Here is a 17936-nt window from a genome sequence, read left to right as displayed (position 1 = left end):
GTCTTTGTCTGTGGGCCTCAACTGGAATCAGTCTAGGGGAGCCTCTCTTGGGAGGTGGTACCTCTCTGGAGGTGTTACAACTGGAATGACTTTGCCTGATCAGTCCCCACTGTTCATAGTTCCTGAAAGCTGTGATCAGCTTCCATGTAATGACACACAATCACTGGCCCTCACAGATACATAAACATAATGCAGCCACCTCTCCCAATGTTGTAGGGAATTGTCACATCTATGAGAGCTGCCTTCAGCCCTCTCTGGCCCACAGCTTCAGCAAGAAGTCAGCAAGAAACTCCTTCTGGCCTTCTGTCCGCTGGCCCTGGCTTTCTGGCTGGGGGATGTCAGCAAGCAAACTATTCTTGCTACTCTTCAGCCTTCTCTGAGGAACCAATTAGAGCTTCCTTCAGGGACTCCCTGCTGGCTCCCAGTCTCAAGCAGCTCTCACCTGCCCATTCCTGACTGAACCCTGGACTGTCTCAGTTTCACCCCCCATTTATATGTCCCGGGTGATTGGAGGTCAGCTGACAGTCACAGGTGCACTGAGCTCTTCCTTCTTAAAAGGCCAGCATCGCCCTGTGGGAGGTGCCACAGCCAGACCCCCTCCACAGAGAAGGCTTTGTCCCCAGTTCTCACATGCCCTATCTGGTGCTTTCTGACCTGCCTTGTGCCAGAGGGGCACCGCTGTCATGAGAGTTCACAGCTGGAAATTCAGTGTCTGATGTGGCTAGGTCCATTGACTGGTTTGAAGATCAGGACCGAGGCCTTGAAGGTCGCCGTGCTGTGGAGGGGCAGGAGCACCGACCAGGTCTGCTCAAGGCAGCCTTAGCCCTGGAGAAGGCAAACAGCTATGTTCTGTCGTAGCTCCTGCATTGTCTTCATGTGTACAATAAATGACAGGAATCCATCCTGGAGGTGACAGACGCCTGTTGCCTGCTCCTCCTCTGGGAAGAAGGGATGATGTTTCCTAGCAGGCCGGAGACAAAAGGCACTTTTGGAAACGGTTGCTACCAGCTTAGCCGGGAGTCAGACAGGAACCTGAGGCTTTTGCACTGCTCTGTTGTAGCTATACACCTTCATGGAAGGGAGAGGCAAGCCAGGGCCAGCTCTTCCAGGCATTTCTCCTTTCCGATCAGTGTCACTTCAGTCTTGCTGAAACAAAATACAGGACTATGTAGCACTTTAAAGACTAACAAGATGGTTTATTAGATGATGAGCTTTCATGGGCCAGACCCACTTCCTCAGATCAAACAGTGGAAGAAAATTGTCACAACCATATATCAGAAGGAGGTCTACAGAGGAGTGTCCCCAGGCTATTGTAGGCAGCTAAGTCAAGGGCATCTCACTCTCTTTCCAGTGGTGCCACAGGAATATTAAAGAGAAGAGGGGATAGTACAGAGCCCTGTGGGACCCTACAGAGAGGGGCCTTTGGAGAGCAGGAGCTGGTACCTGACACGCCTCCCTGCTTTCTCTTCCTGCATGGATCCACATTCAATAGGCAGGTCAGAAAGCACCAGATAGGGCATGTGAGAACTGGGGACAAAGCCTTCTCTGTGGAGGGGGTCTGGCTGTGGCACCTCCCACAGGGCGATGCTGGCCTTTTAAGAAGGAAGAGCTCAGTGCACCTGTGACTGTCAGCTGACCTCCAATCACCCGGGACATATAAATGGGGGGTGAAACTGAGACAGTCCAGGGTTCAGTCAGGAATTGGGCAGGTGAGAGCTGCTCGAGACTGGGAGCCAGCAGGGAGTCCCTGAAGGAAGCTCTAATCTTGTGGACAGTGCTAGAGGCATGGCTGGCCCCTGTCCATGGCACACCCCAAATATACAAGCAGATGGGATCTTTAGACCACACTCTAATGATCAAAAGGACCTCAATTCTTTCTCCAACGTAGCAGCCACAAATACCGGGGCTCTTTTATAGCGCTTATGTGATGTCTGTCTATCTGGCTACACTCCCACACCTGGTAGTAAATGCTATAAAACAGGGGCATGGAACCTTTTTGAGCCAATGACCCACAGAAAATCATTTGGGGGTCACACATAAGTGAGAAGCAAAAAAACAAAACAAAACAAATTAAAAAAAAACACCCCTCACTGACGTGGCCCCTGACTGAGAAGGAGAAATACACTCCCCATATTCCCCTCCCATACCAGAGCCCAGTGGGGCCCAAGCTAGTAGATTTTGTGTGCTCCAGCCCTGCCATGGGGCAGCTGGGGGGCTGGAGCACCAGTGTGAGTTCCCCAATGCAGGAGAGAGGGGAGCCCTGAGCCTCAGAGGCCAGATCCAGGCAAGCTGAGGGCCACATCCTGCCCACAGTCCTGAGGTTCCCAATCCCTGCTATAAAAGGCACCTGCAAGATGGAACCCACAGATTTTTAAAATGCACGAACAGAATCGGAGGGTGCTTCTGAAAAAAAATCAGGATCTTCATAATCTAAGTGACTAGACAAGAATCCGCACTACATTTTGGATCTGGAGCCAATTTTCTGGAATATTTATACTGATTTGGAGTCAATGTGCGGACAACTACAAAGAGCAGCCAGCTGCAAAATCTGGACATGATCGCAGCTACAAAATCGCAGGCTGGGGTATTTGGACCTGGGATTTTAGTTTGGGCCCAACCCTAGGAATTACACACAGCTCCAAATCTATTCTGGGTCTTGGCTGCGACAGGCACTGCAGCTGAATTGTACTCACCTGTGCTAGTCTCTGGAAGCCCTGCCAGCTGGAGTGGGACTGTGACCCCCCCAGGCATTGCAGATGTAAACACCATGCCTAGTAACAGGGCAGAGCAAAGAGAAACTTGAGTCCTCTCATCCCCATGCCTCAAAAAAGTCCCCTGCTTCATAGCATCTATTTCCCTACAGTGGCTGTTGGATGAGCTGCAATTGCTTTTGCCTCCTGCAATGCACTGGGCGGGGATTTGCCAGGGAGAGTTTGTTTAACAAGCCAGAGAGCAGAACAGTGGGGTGGAGGGAGGCGCTGGGAGCCAGTCGGGCTGCGAGTGTGCAGAGGTGACTGGCGAGCTCTGACTCCTCTCTGGGAGGAGCACATTCCCCAGCTCCACTCTCATCGCCTGCCAGGGAGCCCCGGGGAGATGGCGAGATGAGAATGCACAGGGGGGACCCTTCACCCTTCTCTCCGACTGGACCTGTGGACAAACTCCGGACAAACCATGAGGAAGAGCCTCTTCCCCGTCCTGACTAGCATTGCTTTGTCTGTGATTTAAATCTTTCCCCCCTGCCACAAGGGGCCATGGAGCAGCAATACCTTTCCAAACTCCATCCGACAGTGGATTACGGAGCAGGCGTGTTTCTTCTGATCATAGGTGAGTTCTCCCTCCCCAGTCACTGGTGCTTGTTAGGGAATAGGTACTGCCAGATTGAATCAGACCTGGGGTCCACCTAGTCCAGTGTCCTGTTTCTGACCGGGGCCTGTATCAGATGCTTCAGAGGAAATTGCAAGAATAGGCAAATAGGGGAGCATCTGCCCCGGACCCCACACCCCATCTTATCCGGGTCTTTAATACTTAGGGTGCATCTATACTACACCCTTAGCTCGAAAGAATATACGCAATTTGCACTATGCAAATTGCGTATCTTATTTCAATTCTCTTTTGAAATAGGCTATTTTGAAACATCCCTTATCCCTCATAGAATGAGGTTTACAGGGATGCTGAAATAGCATGTCTGTTATATTCTGAAATAGCAGACATGTTCAAAAGACACGGGGTAGCTATTTCAGGATACATTGTGGTGTAGATGTATCCTTAGAGACTGGCTTGAGCCCTGAAGTATGATGTTTAATATTCCTTCCAGAATTTGTTGCCTCTAATTTTAATAATTAACTCAGCCAGCAGAATTCTCTGCAGCACCAAGACTGCTAACTACTGTATTCCAGACACATTACCTGCCTTCCTTTTCAGCAGCTCAGTGCTGGATCTTTATGAGTCACTTTAAGGATCAAGAGTAAAGAGGAAGTTTTTTGGGAGTCCCTACGGGAAAGCAGCCTTGGTCCGATCCTGGAATCGCTTTGGGGTCTCATTTCTTCTTAAGAACAGCTCTGCTTTAATAGCACAACCTTATATAAAAGGGCAAGAGGGTTTTCAACTAGCATGTGAGTTCTGTATAGCCGTCTATTTGTGTTTTTTGAAGATAGATTTACAGCAAAGTACATACATGCCCCGTGGAGTGTGGCTTCAGGTCAGGGTCCAGATTACTTGTGGGTTTCTTGAAGGCTTCCAACTAGCTTCTTAGTGGTCTCTGTGTTAAGGCTGGGCTTTTCCAGGGAGCTTAAGGGAATTAGGTACCCAACAGCCATTGAATGTCAATAGGATTTACATGCTTAGCTTCCTTATACTCCCGTCTAAATTCCTAGCCACACAATAGGTCTCATATCTACAGACAAAAGGAAATAGTAAGTCAAGATTTATTTAGGAAGGGATAATGTGAAGTGCTATCAAGAAGGGGGAAATACATCCCCCTGCGGGCGATTTATGGAAACAGGAACACTGTTTATTTTTCAGAGGCTGGAAATTTCCCTAGCCCCTTCCCCTTCAAATATATCACTGCATCTTGTTCCTGAGCACACTGCTTTTACAGCTGCAGGGAAGGCACTGTAAATAACAAGTATCTGTTGTTTCCTTTTTTCATTGCTGGCATTAGAGAGCGTGTTCACCGGAAAACTTAAGATCAGCCTCCTTGCTGCAGATCCATACTTGTTTGAAAAGAAAACACAGACCCGATTGTTTGCTTCTGAACACTCTGCAGTAATATTTTGGCAAGAGAAATGATACGAGAATGCAGCAGTTTGCTAGGTGCTAGCATCCTCCAAGGAAGGAGGTTTCTACTTTTATCTCCTCCCCTGCTTCTCTGAGCTCAGCTAGCCTGCTTTTCTAGGGATTTGCAACTTCTGACTATTTTCGTAATTAAAGCAGCCTAGAATGTAAGTTAGCTCAGTCCAACGCCTTGTGAAACGCCAGTCAGAACAAGATTAGTTATACTTTTGCATGTGCAGGCAGTCCCCGGGTTACGTATAAGATAGGGACTGTAGGTTTGTTCTTAAGTTGAATCTGTATGTAAGTCGGAACTGGCGTCCAGATTCAGCCGCTGCTGAAACTGATCAGTTTCAACAGTGGCTGAATCTGGACGCCAGTTCTGACTTGCATACAGATTCAACTTACGAACCCCAGGCATCCCCAAGTCAGCTGCTGCTGAAACTGATCAGCGGCTGATTCCAGGAAGCCCGGGGCAGGGGCTTCCTGTAGTCAGCCACTGGTCATTTTCAGCAGCTGCTGACTAGGGGACACCTGGGGCAGAGCAGCTGGGGTGCTGCTGGGTTGGTCCAGTGGCACCCAGAGCGGCGCTACGGGACCAACCGGCAGCGCCCCAGCTGCTGTACCACAGGCGTACGGAGCAAAGCCGCGGAGCACTGGGGCAGCGGGACAGCCCAGACGCGCCGTGGCTATCCTGCTGTCCTCGGGCTCCGTGGCTTTGCTCTGCTCTGCTCCCCGTCCCCCAGGTCTGCAGACCAGGGGGACGGGGAGCAAAGCGGCAGAACATGCGGGCAGCGGGACAGCCCAGACGCGCCGTGGCTATCCTGCTGCCCTCGGGCTCCGCGGCTTTGCTCTGCTCTGCTCCCCGTCCCCCAGGTCTGCAGACCAGGGGGAGGGGGGGCAGAGTAGAGCAGAGCGGCAGAACGCGCGGCCAGCTGACAGCCCAGACGCGTCTGGGCTGTCAGCTGGCTGCGCGTTCCGCCGCTCTGCTCTGCTCCGCTCTGCTCCCCCTCCCCCTCCCCCTCCCCCTGGTCTGCAGACGGGGCGGGGGGGGGAGCAGAGCGGAGTGCGCGGCCAGCTGACAGCCCAGACGCGTCTGGGCTGTCAGCTGGCCGCGCGTTCCGCCGCCGCTTTGCTTCCTCTCCCTGGTCTGCTCGAGACCAGGGAGAGGAAGTGCCCCGTTCGTAACTGCGGATCCGACCTAAGTCAGATCCGCGTAACTCGGGGACTGCCTGTACTAAGCTGGTCTAGTATCAGAGGGATATCCGTGTTAGTCTGAATCTGCAAAAGCGACAAGGAGTCCTGTGGCACCTTATAGACCAGTGGTCCCCAACGCGGTGCCCGCGGGCGCCATGACGCCCGCCGGGGCATTCATGGGCACCCGCCGACAACCTGGGCTGGCCCCGCCCCCGGCACACGGGAGGTGCCGGCCCCAGGCGCGCAACACGCACCGGCGCTGGGTGCGCGGCGCTTGGGCGGCCTCAGTCCCGGGGCACATGCAGGCACTCGGGCGCGCGGTGCTCGAGCAGCACCGGTGCCGGCCCCAGGCGCGTGGCTCGGGTGGCAGCGCCAACCCCGGGCCCATGGCACAAGGTGCTCGGGCGGCTCCAGCCCCGGCCCTAGGGCACACACCGGCACCGGGTGCAAGAGCATCCCAGTCCCCTGGCATGCCCCCGAGCGCCCAGCGCGTGAGTGGCCCCACTTCCCGGGCACCTGGGAGCCTCTAAAGGTTGGGGACCACTGTTACAGACTAACAGATGTATTGGAGCATAAGCTTTCATGGGCAAAGACCCACTTCGTCAGATGCACGTAGTGGAAATTCCAGAGGCAGGTATAAATATCCAGGCATAAGAAAAGAGGGTATGTCTACACTACCCCGCTAGTTCGAACTAGCGGGGTAATGTATGCATACCGCACTTGCTAATGAAGCCCGGGATTTGAATTTCCCGGGCTTCATTAGCATAAGCGGGGAGCCGCCATTTTTAAATCCCCGCTGCTTCGAACCCCGTGTAGCGCGGCTACACGGGGCTCGAACTAGGTAGTTCGGACTAGGGTCCTATTCCGAACTACCGTTACTCCTCGTGAAACGAGGAGTAACGGTAGTTCGGAATAGGCACCCTAGTCCGAACTACCTAGTTCGAGCCCCGTGTAGCCGCGCTACACGGGGTTCGAAGCAGCGGGGATTTAAAAATGGCGGCTCCCCGCTTATGCTAATGAAGCCCGGGAAATTCAAATCCCGGGCTTCATTAGCAAGTGCGGTATGCATACATTACCCCGCTAGTTCGAACTAGCGGGGTAGTGTAGACATACCCAGAGTTCCAATCAAGAGTAAGGCTAGAGATAACGAGGTCAGTTCAGTCAGGGAGGATGGGGCCCCTTCTAGCAGCTTCAGAGGGGGGAGCAAATCAAAGTGTTGACAGAGGGCAACTATCACCATTACAAATGGCACCCCTGTGTGTCTGTTTCTCAGAATGTAATCTCAGGACAGCAACTGGCACTGGTTGTGTCTTTTGCTGTGTCAAGCTGCACACACCTCTTTGGAATGTCCACAAATCTCTTCTCGGCCTTTTGGCTAAAATCAAGTGTTGTATTTGAGGGAGTTTGTGCATCTATCGGTCTGTCTATGTCCATCCGTCTTCTGAGAGTCCATTTGTTCAAGAATGTCTCCTAAACGGTAGGAGCTAGGACCACCAACTTAGTTATGCAGCTTCCTCTGATCATCACTTAAAGCAAGGTCAGGATTTGGTGGTTCCGGGACAATGGGATGTATCTGGAATGTGATTGTTTCTCACCAAATGGAAAGGGAGGGCTGTGATAGCAGGGGCAGTTATCCTCACGAATGACCAAGGGTGGGGGAGGCAGGGAGCAAGCACAGTTATATCCTAGAATGACCACAGGGGGGCAGCAAGTGCCCAGCCCTGGGGAGTAGCCAGCAGCATGGTTCCCAGCCCATGCCTGGGGAGTAGCCATTGATCGGCCAGCAGAGCCCCCATCACTCTGGGCCACCCCCAGGGAGCACTAGCAGCTGTCTCCCATGCTCTCCCTTGAGTCCCCCTTTCCTCTGAGCCCCTCCCACCTCCCAACCCCTTGCTCTGAGCCCCCACCCGCTGCAGTGACTCTTGCATCCTGAGCCTCTCCTCACCCCTACTCCTGACTCCTCCACCTCCCCTCTGCCTTGAAGGACCTGAGCAATGGGGTAAATCTTCTAGTAAAACACTGATGATAACTATCCACACTGTTTCCCCCCGCCCCCCTCAGCGATCCTGACGATTCTGGGGAATTCAGCAGTCCTTGCTGCGGCAGTGAAGCGCTCTTCCCATCTCAAGTCACCTGAGCTGCTTATAATAAATTTAGCCGTGACGGATCTGGGAATGGCCATCAGCATGTACCCGCTGGCTATTGCCTCCGCATGGAACCATGCCTGGCTGGGAGGAGATGTGTCCTGTATCTACTATGCCCTGATGGGTTTCCTCTTCGGTGTCTCCAGCATGATGACCTTGTGCATGATGGCTGTGATCCGGTTCCTTGTAACCAGCTCATCCACATCTAATAGTAAGTATTAAAAAAGAGTGTCAAGGCTGGGTCCTGGGCAGCCAGACCTAATGGAGACCACAGTCAGGAGTTGAGAATCAGCTGGGTCAGGATACCAGGGGGGTCAGAGGCAGGAGACAAACTGGAGATCAGAACCAGAAATCAGAGGTCAGGAGCCAAACCAGATCAAGATGCCAGAAAGTCAGGCCAGGGAAGCATCAGGAGGTGGAGGCACAAGATGCACAGTCCAGGTCAGGGTGGATCCCAGGTGTTCAGACAGCTTCCTATTCCTGGCTTAAATAGGATGGGCCAGCCAATCAGCTGCTCTGGGACTCTGCCAATAGGACCTCAGGGGTGGAGCTTCAAGCTGACTGGCAGTCCTAGGTCTGGGCTCAGCACTCATCAACAGGCTGCCACGTGAAGGGGTGAAGCAGGCCTGCTCCAGTGGATCTAGGTTCGGGCCCTGCGGGTCAAGACAATGAGTCATCTGGGGCCCACACTAGCAAAATATTTGCAGGCTCCTGAGGCTTCTCTCTTTACATACGTAATGCGGGATGGAGGATTCCAATAGACAGCCTGGTACACAGGAGCCAGGAACTGCAGTACCTCAGTGCTTTGGTGAATATGGCCCTAACCCTGTGTTCCTCAGCTTTCCTAAATGCAGGTAATTCCTTCCTCCCATCCTTTTTCCAGCTCGTCTAGGTCGGCTATAACTTGAGGGAAGGCAGTGTCTCTCACTGCATGTATGTACAGCACCTAACCCAATGGGGCCTCTAGGTGCTGCTGTAACACAAGCAATGCCATGGTGATGGGTTTCGGACCAGAATCTGGAGCTTATTTGTCCTGAAACTCAGAATCCTTTAAGGTTCATTTATCCCTGCTCCTTGGGGACCTTAAGATCCCCAGTCACTGGGCTGGTGGAAGCTGGGTGTTTCATTAAAGTGATAGCCAGGGGGTCTCCTGAAGGAAGAGTGCAGTAGAGCAGAGCTGTTTGAGAGCCCCTTTGTAGCAGGCTGCTGACAGCTGTTTCCAAGTAGGCTGCACTTTGTCGTTTTAAATGTTGTGTTGTCAGCCGCTACTAAAGGGAAGCGAATAAAGAAAGCAGATAGGAGAGGAGACTTGGCTTCCGAATGAGAGACAGACAATAGTCTTGTGGGAAGTCCACCATGCCATTGGTGGTTCCTAGGGACTCGCTGTTCCTTTTCTTCCAGGCAATACTATCAACAAGAAGGCCGTTCGCATTTCGATTGTGTTCATCTGGCTCTGCTCACTGCTCTGGGCCATCCTGCCTTTGCTGGGTTGGGGTTATTATGGCCCCGAACCGTTTGGCATCTCCTGCACGATAGCATGGAGCGAATTCCACAACTCCTCCAACGGCTTCTCTTTTATCCTGAGCATGTTCGTTCTGTGCACACTCCTACCTGCATTGACCATCCTCAGCTGTTACCTGGGCATCGCGTGGAAGGTTCACAAAACGTACCAGGAGATACAGAACTTTGACAGGATCCCGAACGCGGCAAAGATGGAGAGGAGGCTGACACTGGTGAGTGACCAGAACACAGCAAAGTAAGCAGGAGCCCTGGGTGAAGATTCAGGACTCCACCGGGAGATACCCTTCTAGTTGCCCTGATCTCCTCAAGCCCTCTGACTGCAGCTGTGGCAGCCTCTCCTAGCGAGAGAGGCAGTGTCCTAGACAGGAATTCTTGTAATAGAAAGAAGTAATAACAGCATTGGTACCTACTCCTGGGAGAAATTACTCCTGGGAGAATTACTCCTGGGAGAAAGTCGTTACTGCACGATTCTACCCCATAGTTCAGCAGCTATTTGCATACTTTGTTCTACCCATCCCCCACCTTGGACAGCGTCAGCTTCCAGCTGCATTCATTTCTTAGCCTCAGCTGAGACGGCTACCAAGGCAATCCAATTAGTGCCATTCCAGAGTTCTGGGCTTTGTGACATGAGCACCTGTCAGCATTCATCAGTTCAGAAAGGAGGGTTCACAGGGGTTTGGTTAATGCTCCGATAAATGATAAACGCTCTGATCTTGCCATTAAGATCGAGTTGGCCTCCCATCCCAAGGGTAGATGATGCATGTTAGACACACTCATGCCTTGTGCGTTGATGCCCTGGTCAGCGCATCCCCTGCCCCTTGTCCGCAAGCGAGACAGGCTCTATTCCCTCGGTGCCCGCTGCCGAGCGCCAATCTGGCCCTGTGGGAGTCTGGTTCTCCTGGGGTTTGGCCCCCCAGCCAGGTCAAGTTCGGACCCTTCCTGGTGGAACAGAGCCTTCAAAAAATGGTCATTGAGGCTGGAGCACGTGGCTTATGAGGAGAGGCTGAGGGATTTGGGTTTGTTCAGTCTGCAGAAGAGAAGAGTGAGGAGGGATTTGAGAGCAGCCTTCAACTTCTTGAAGGGGGGGTTCCAAAGAGGATGGAGAGAGGCTGTTCTCAGTAGTGACGGATGCAGAACAAGGAGCAACGGTCTCAAGTTGCAGTGCGGGGGTCTAGGTTGGATATTAGGAAAAACTATTTCCCTAGGAGGGCGGTGAAGCACTGGAATGGGTTACCTAGGGAAGTGGTGGAATCTCCAGACCTAGAGGTTTCTAAGTCTCACCTTGACAAAGCCCTGGCTGGGTTGATTTAGTTGGGATTGACCCTGCCTAGGGCAGGGGGCTGGACTCAATGACCTCCTGCAGCCTCTTCCAGCTCTATGATTCTATGATGATCTCAGGCCAGGTCTTCAGCCTCGGACTCTGAGTCCAGTGGATCCTACATCCCTTGTCTCAGGGGTTTCAATCATCTTTACTCCGTGTATGGATGGGGGGGATTTCACACCACTGTCCTTGGTGGCCAGCTATAGGCCCCAGGCCCACCCTCTCTTCTGCATTCCAGTTCAGGGACCCTGTAGCAAGCAGCTGAGGTCTGCTCCCTCAAGTGCCTTGCTACTTCCCTGCAGCATTTCCTGCCTTGGCCTGTCCCTCAGCCCTTTATCTCAGTCCACTTCTGAGGACGTCACAGACTGTTCAGACTCTTTTAGCAAGCAACCCATCCTGGGCTTTTCTCCCTGGAGAGTCACTTCCTGTCCTTCCATCACAGGCCCTTCCATCCCTCTCGGTAGCTTACCTGACCTTTGCCTGGATTCTTTTCCCAAATGAAGATCTCTTAGACCTTCTCCCCTCAGCGTTGCCTGCCTCTCTTCCACTGCCCTGACATCCTTCCCCTCTATTAGCCACCTAGCTCCTTCCCAGTGGGCCTCAAGCCTAAATTAGGCTTGGTCCACCTTCCCGGTGCAGCCAGGGCTCAAATTGCTCTCTGGATCAGCTAACACACACTCTGCCGGTGTGGGGTACACACCCCTCACAAGGGTGCAGCGCCTGCCCTCAGGAGTTGTCCTGCCACAGAGTCAGGACCACTTGCCATGTTTCAGCCTCAATGCATTAACTTGTTCTATAAATTGAACTAAACAGTATGGGCAGACAACCAGAGAGCATTTGGAATCACATTGGTTTCAACAGCATGACTGCACAGCCATGAATTATATAACTCATATGCTTTCCTGCCCCTTAGACCTACAAGATACAACAGTGCCCCTGATTTATGCTTGTATGTTTGTATCTCCAGTCATGCTGGAATGGGTGTCAAATATATTAATGTATCATTTTGAGTCGGGTCTGCCTTGTAGCCCTACAGAATTTTTAATGGACATAGAGACCAGATGGTGCTGAGTAAAGCTGGTTGAAAGTTTTCCATCACAACTTTTTTTTTGTACAAAAAATTGGGGTGTTGACTAAATAAAGCTGCTCATTAAAAGTGTCTTCTCTGTGGCTACGTCTAGAATGCAAGCCTCTTTCGAAAGAGGCTTTTTCAAAAGATACTTTTGAAAAAGCCTCTTTCAAAAAAGAGCGTCTAGACTACAACCAGTATTTTCAAAAAAGCGGCTCGCATCCTGGATGCTCTCTTTCAAAAAAGCACAGTTTGCATTACATAGCGCCATTTTTCAAAAGAGCACTTTCAAAAAAAGGCGATCTTCCTCATAAAACGAGGTTTTCCGCGGTTGAAAAAACTGCCGCTTTTTCTTTTTATTTACTTTTGAAAGAACGCGGGAGCAGTCTAGATGGAGGGGAAGTTTTTTTGAAAAAAGGCCACTTTTTTCGAAACAACCCTGTGGTCTAGACACATCCACGTGGTATATGGAAAACTGAAATATTTTGATCCAGCAGTGCCTCATAAGAGTTGTTCAGGATCCCTTCTCCCACATGGACCAGGCTCTCTGGTTCTCCTATGACATAACCCAGGCAGGGTAGAGGGATAGCGGTGTTAACTGAGGACTGAACACGCTCTGCCTTTTTCAGATGGCTGTGCTTGTAAGCGTCGGATTCCTTGGTGCCTGGATGCCGTACGCAGCAGTCAGCTTCTGGTCCATCTTCAACTCCAGCAGCTCCCTACATCCTGTCCTTACGCTATTGCCCTGTCTGTTTGCTAAGTCGTCAACGGCTTATAACCCTTTCATCTACTACGTCTTCAGCAAAACTTTCCGGCGTGAAATTAAGCAAATGAAGTGCTGCTCTGGCTGGCGAGTTCACTTCTTTAACACGGAGAACTCCATCGAAAGCCCCATGTCGATGGTGTGGCTGGCGAGAGAAAACTTGCGAGCTTGTCCAGCCGCAAAGGCAAACAACCAGGAGGCCTCAAGCCAATGAGCAGCAGAGCTGGCTTTACTAACACAGCGGAAAAGCCTACTTCATCCTGTATGATAGGGAATCAGCACTTGGAGGGCTGTCATGTATGTTAAAATAAATTGCCACTGTGAATCACGTGAAATATTGTAAGGAACCATGATTTCTTTTTTTAACGTTAAGCAGCTCGGGAAGAGGGGGTTTTTGAAAGACATTCACTTTATGAAAATTCCAATCTCAGTGGCTTCCTCCCTGCCCTAAACCAAACCAAACTAGCTTCAGCTTAACTACTGCAGAGGAATAAGAACTACGTTTGAAAAACAATTGACTGGTTTTAATTTTTTTTCCTATGTTCTTGACTTGATGCTGGAATCTTTGTGCAGCTCGTGGCTGTGCCTCAAGAGAAAACAACTGAGAATACTGGAAGTCGACCCCACTCAAATGAGAGGCCTTTAAGCAAAGGAGGACGAGAAGATGCCACTTCCTCAGCTAGGTCCACCGACAATGGGGAGGGGGTGCAAAAGCGGTAATTGCCCCAGGGCTGGGTGAATCAAAGGGGCCTAAGGCTCTGGCCACCACCACAGCAACAGTAATGGTGGCTGAGCCCCAAGCCTGTTTAAATTGGTGTTGGAGCAACAGGCCACATGCTCCAAGCAGCATTAAGGACTGGAAAGGGGAGGAGCGCACCAGGCTCCTGGCAGTGCTGAGGGCCAGCTGCCCTCAGTCCTGCCCCTGCTGCCCTCAGCCTCACCCCTTCCAAGATCACAGAGCCAGGTCCTCTCCCCACGTTGCCAAGGAGTCTATGGAGGCTGTCGGCTCTGCTGTCCAAGGTTCTCTCTAAGCTGCGCGGCAGAACGGCCCCACAGCCGCTTAATAAGCCCTATCCAGGGGCTCAGGGCTCTTCACATGGAGCTGCCTGGCTGGGGGATGGGTATGTCTCCCTCAGGGATAGCAGCAGCTCCCTGCTGAGGACGGAGCATCGAGTCTCTCCTAGCCGCAGAGCAGGCTTGATTCTCTGCTAAGTGTAGTGTAAATTGGGAGTGATTTCATTGGAGTCAATGGCTCGACTCAGAGGAGTCTCAGGCCCCTGTGGGCAGGCCTGCTGACAGGACGGGGACAAAAGGGACAACTGCCCTGGGGCTTCAAAAGGGCCCAGTTCTCTCAGCAGAGCTTGGAGCCCCCTGCCCTTTAAATCGCAGCTGGAGCCCAGAAGTCTACATAGCAATGAAACAGCCTCACAGCGCAAGCCCCTTGAGCCAGAGTCGGCTCCGATGGTTTTTCTTTGCTGTGTAGACATAGCCATGATGAACACGATTTCTTGGGGGAAGAGTCAACTTGGCTTTTATCAAAGGAAACCATTAGGATTCAGCAAATATGTAGATAAGGATGATCCACTGGATACAGTAATTCCTCATTTAACATGTGCCCACTTAACACGTTTTCACGATAGCATGATTTTCTTTTAGGGAACGTTTTTTGAATTACACGATCCCGGAATAACACGATTTCCCCAGCTGGCCTATTGCTGGTGGCTACGTGGGGCTTCCCCCTCCTCCCTGCAAAGCAGCGGAGGGTTCGCCGCTTGCCGTGCTGTTCCCCAGTGACCCCCCTCGCCGGACGTAGTGCGGGTCCCGACAGACCCATCACAGGGGCATACTCCCAACCCAATCCCCCTCTTCTTTCCTCCCCTTCCCCAGAACCAAACACCTCTCCTCCCTGCTGTAACCCAGTCTCCTTTCTCCTCCAACCTTTTGTCCCAGTCCCAACAGATACCACCACTTGAAATGCAACCCCCACCTTTTCCATTATTTTCAATGGGAAAATTGACCCCGCATAACACATTTTCACTTAACACGATCATTTTCGGAAACCTATCTATAGTGTTAAATGAGGAATTACTGTATAGGATTCTTGGACTTTCAGAAAGCCTTTGACAAGATCCCTCACCAAAGGCTCTGAAGTAAAGTAAGCTGCCATGGGATAAGATGGGCAGTCCTCTGATGGATCCTAACTGGTTAATAACATGGATGGCAAGTGAATACTTCCCCTCCCCCTTTGGGAATGTTAGCCCACTGATCTAGCTCTTTCCACCCACGTCCACTCCCCTGCACACCAGAGCCATGTCCCCCTTCCCTGCAGCTGGAAGACTCCCACTGCCTGCCCAGCCCCAGAGCTGGCCAGCCCGACCCCCCGGCTGGCAGCCCTACTGCTGGTCTCAGATAGAGTTGCTAATTGTCTCACCCTACAAACCCATGTTAAAAATCGATATATTAGAAATGAAAAGGGACAGAGAAGGGCAACAAAAATGATCCGGGGTATGGAACAGCTGAGGAGAGATTAAAAAGACTGAGATTGTACATCTTGGAAAAGAAATATCGAAGGGGAATATAAAATCTATACAATGATGAATGGCGTGGAGAAAGTAAGCAAGAAAGTGTTATTTGCTTCTTCATATAACACAAGACCCAGAAACTCATGGCCCTTAGATATTGCGAAGGCCAAAACTGTAACTGAGTGCAAATACAGATTTGGTGAGTTCATTTAGGGGTTCAAGGTCCATCAATGGCCAGTGATGATACCCAACAGTCTGGGTTTCCTTAGGTCCCTGACTGCCGGAGGCTGGGAATGGACAATGGGGGGTTTCACGCAATAGTCGTCCTGTTCTGTTTATTCTCTCTGAGGCTTCTGGCATTGGTCTCTGTTGGGAGCCAGGATATTGAGTTAGATGAACTATTGGCCTGACCTAGTATTGCGCAAAAAGAAACGGCAGAAAATATGCAATTGAGATCACGACTCATGCAAATGAGTCCCTCATTAGCATATTTGCTGCTGCAAAAACTTGCAGTGTAGATGTAGCCAAATTGTATTAGCTTATGCATTATTCACTGACACCATAAGGATACGTTTGCACTGCAGTGCTATTTTGGGATACTTCTGGTATGTCAAAATAGCTATTCCTTGTCTTTGAAACAAGCCCCTTATTTTGAAATATAATGGGCTCGCTATTCTGATGTTCCTGTAAACATCATTCCACAAGGATTAAGGGACATTTCACAATAGCGGTTTATTTCAAAATATGGCGCTGTGTAGACAGCACCAAATTACAAAATTAGCTTTTTCAAAATTAACTCCAAATAAGCTATTTGTGCAGCTCAAATTGCGCAACTTATTTCACGCTAAGGGTGCAATCTAGACACCCCCTAAGTGAACTCCTGAGGAGGGAGATGTGACACAGGTAGAAATGAGGAGTTCAAATGACTATATTGAAAACGTGCCTGAAAAATATGGACTTTTAGGTCTATCAGTATTAAGTGGATCTCCTGGAGAATCCCTAGGGAGAGGTTAATGAAAGTTCCCACCTCTGGTTATGTAAAACCCTTGCCTTTCAGAGCTTTGGCCAAAGGAGTTGGTCACAGGCTGTTATGGAAGACCAAGCTCAAAGGCCCAAGCTGTATAAAGAAATGGCTGATCTGTTCAGTTCTCATTCTGGGTCTACTACAGCTGAACTTGTAACCATAGGGAAAACTCTGCTGTGGGTTTGACGACTAAAACCTTGCAGAGCCCTAGGCTGGAATTGTTGGGACCTCTGGTGAGCCTTCTAGCATGCATGTGGGCTCTTGTATTGTTTTAATAGGGTTTCTTTGTAATACTTTTACCTTAAGAATAAATGTGCTTGCTTCAAAAGAGCGATATAGTAACATAACTGTTGGCAACACACTGGTTATAGTCTTCAGAGGTGCAGGCCTGTTTAGGCAATCTGACTTGCTGGGAATAGCACAGTGTAAAGCAGGGAGCTGTGCAGCCTTAAAATCACTAGTCAGGACTTGGGAGTAACACCTGAAACCCCACCCAACATAGGTGACAGCTGGGAGCCAGAAGCCTGAAGAGGGTGCCTTTAGTGGACCATGGAGGGGGAAATACAGGCACAATGGCACACGTCATTAACTCTGAAGCTAGATCAAGGAAGCAATGAGCTAGGTTTTGTAGTGAAATTCATGCCTTCCTGCTCAATGTCCATGTAAGCTGGGTAGTGCAAATAAGGGAATTAACCCCAATAATTCAAATAAACCAGATCCAGCAAGCAGAGCCAGTTACACAATAGCCACTTGAGAAGCAAAGCTGCTTCTCTGCCAGATTTAAAGGGATAGCCTCCAGAAACACATGCTGGGGGAAAAAAAAGTCCCATACGCTGACCAACCTGAAGTGGGGAAAGCAGAACAGTCTCCACATAAAGTACTCTGTCTAGGAGTCATAGTCCTAGGACTAACTATCAGGTAAGCGTATGCATCAGGTGACTCAGGAGGACTGGTGCTGCTAACTCTCACAGTGGCTTTTGAAAAGCTCAACCTTTTGTAAGGGAGTAGGGAAACCCTTTGTCCTAACAGGAAACTGAAGTGCACTCAGCTACCCATAGGAGTGACTGGTTTGCTTGAATGATCAAAGTTAAAAATAAACCCAATGGTGATTAATCTGATCCATAGTGGGAGCCAGGTAAAGGGCAGATAATGAAGCAGTGATGGTCTCACTTCTTGAGAAGTCAGTAGGTTCAGGTCAATTATGCGCATGGCTGTAGCTAAATCCTGTCAATAGCTGCAGCTGAGATGCCTGTCAGGAGCAGCATCCGTTCAGGAGAAGACATAAAGGATCAATGGATGAGCAAGGACTATTTCAAAAGTAAAATGCAGGCTTCAGAGAGGGATGCCTCCTCCCCACCACCAATTAATCAAACAAACTGCCTCCTGAGCGTGTTGTGGTCTCACTAAGCCAGCTTGTGTTATACCACTACTGCCGTATGAGGGATTTCCATAGAGTTACACTAGACATGAATCTAGCCTGCTGTGTTTGCAGTAATTCAAACAATTAAACTGTGGCCCTAGAGGAGTCACTTTGGGCCACAAATGTTTACAGGTATTTAGGCACCTGCAGGTGCAGATGGGTATTTTCAGATTTTCAGTAACACC

At 50.5% G+C, this 17936-nt stretch overlaps 1 protein-coding gene across 1 annotated transcript; it reads left to right on the top strand.

The window, feature by feature from the left end:
- The first annotated feature begins 2961 nt into the window (after positions 1–2961).
- LOC102455469 (opsin-5) lies at positions 2962–16966 on the top strand. The gene is made up of 4 exons (XM_006120664.5): positions 2962–3324; positions 8029–8322; positions 9513–9844; positions 12652–16966. Exons 1-4 carry the CDS (start codon positions 3252–3254, stop codon positions 12997–12999), a joined length of 1047 nt encoding a protein of 348 aa, XP_006120726.2. The 5' UTR covers positions 2962–3251; the 3' UTR covers positions 13000–16966.
- The last annotated feature ends 970 nt before the right edge of the window (positions 16967–17936 follow it).

This window comes from Pelodiscus sinensis, chromosome 3, assembly GCF_052426305.1.
Source record: "Pelodiscus sinensis isolate ZL-2025 chromosome 3, ASM5242630v1, whole genome shotgun sequence".
In the NCBI taxonomy this organism is placed as follows: domain Eukaryota; kingdom Metazoa; phylum Chordata; order Testudines; family Trionychidae; genus Pelodiscus; species Pelodiscus sinensis.
The sequence above is the reverse complement of the archived record's forward strand: the minus strand, read 5'-3'. Positions and strand labels throughout refer to the sequence as shown.

Bases quoted from the DNA above. Each gene is read 5' to 3' on its own strand.
- LOC102455469 (XM_006120664.5), top strand. From the start codon at position 3,252: ATGGAGCAGCAATACCTTTCCAAACTCCATCCGACAGTGGATTACGGA. The intron at 3,325-8,028 runs GTGAGTTCTCCC...CGCCCCCCTCAG, and splicing joins CGTGTTTCTTCTGATCATAG to CGATCCTGACGATTCTGGGG. The intron at 9,845-12,651 runs GTGAGTGACCAG...TGCCTTTTTCAG, and splicing joins TGGAGAGGAGGCTGACACTG to ATGGCTGTGCTTGTAAGCGT.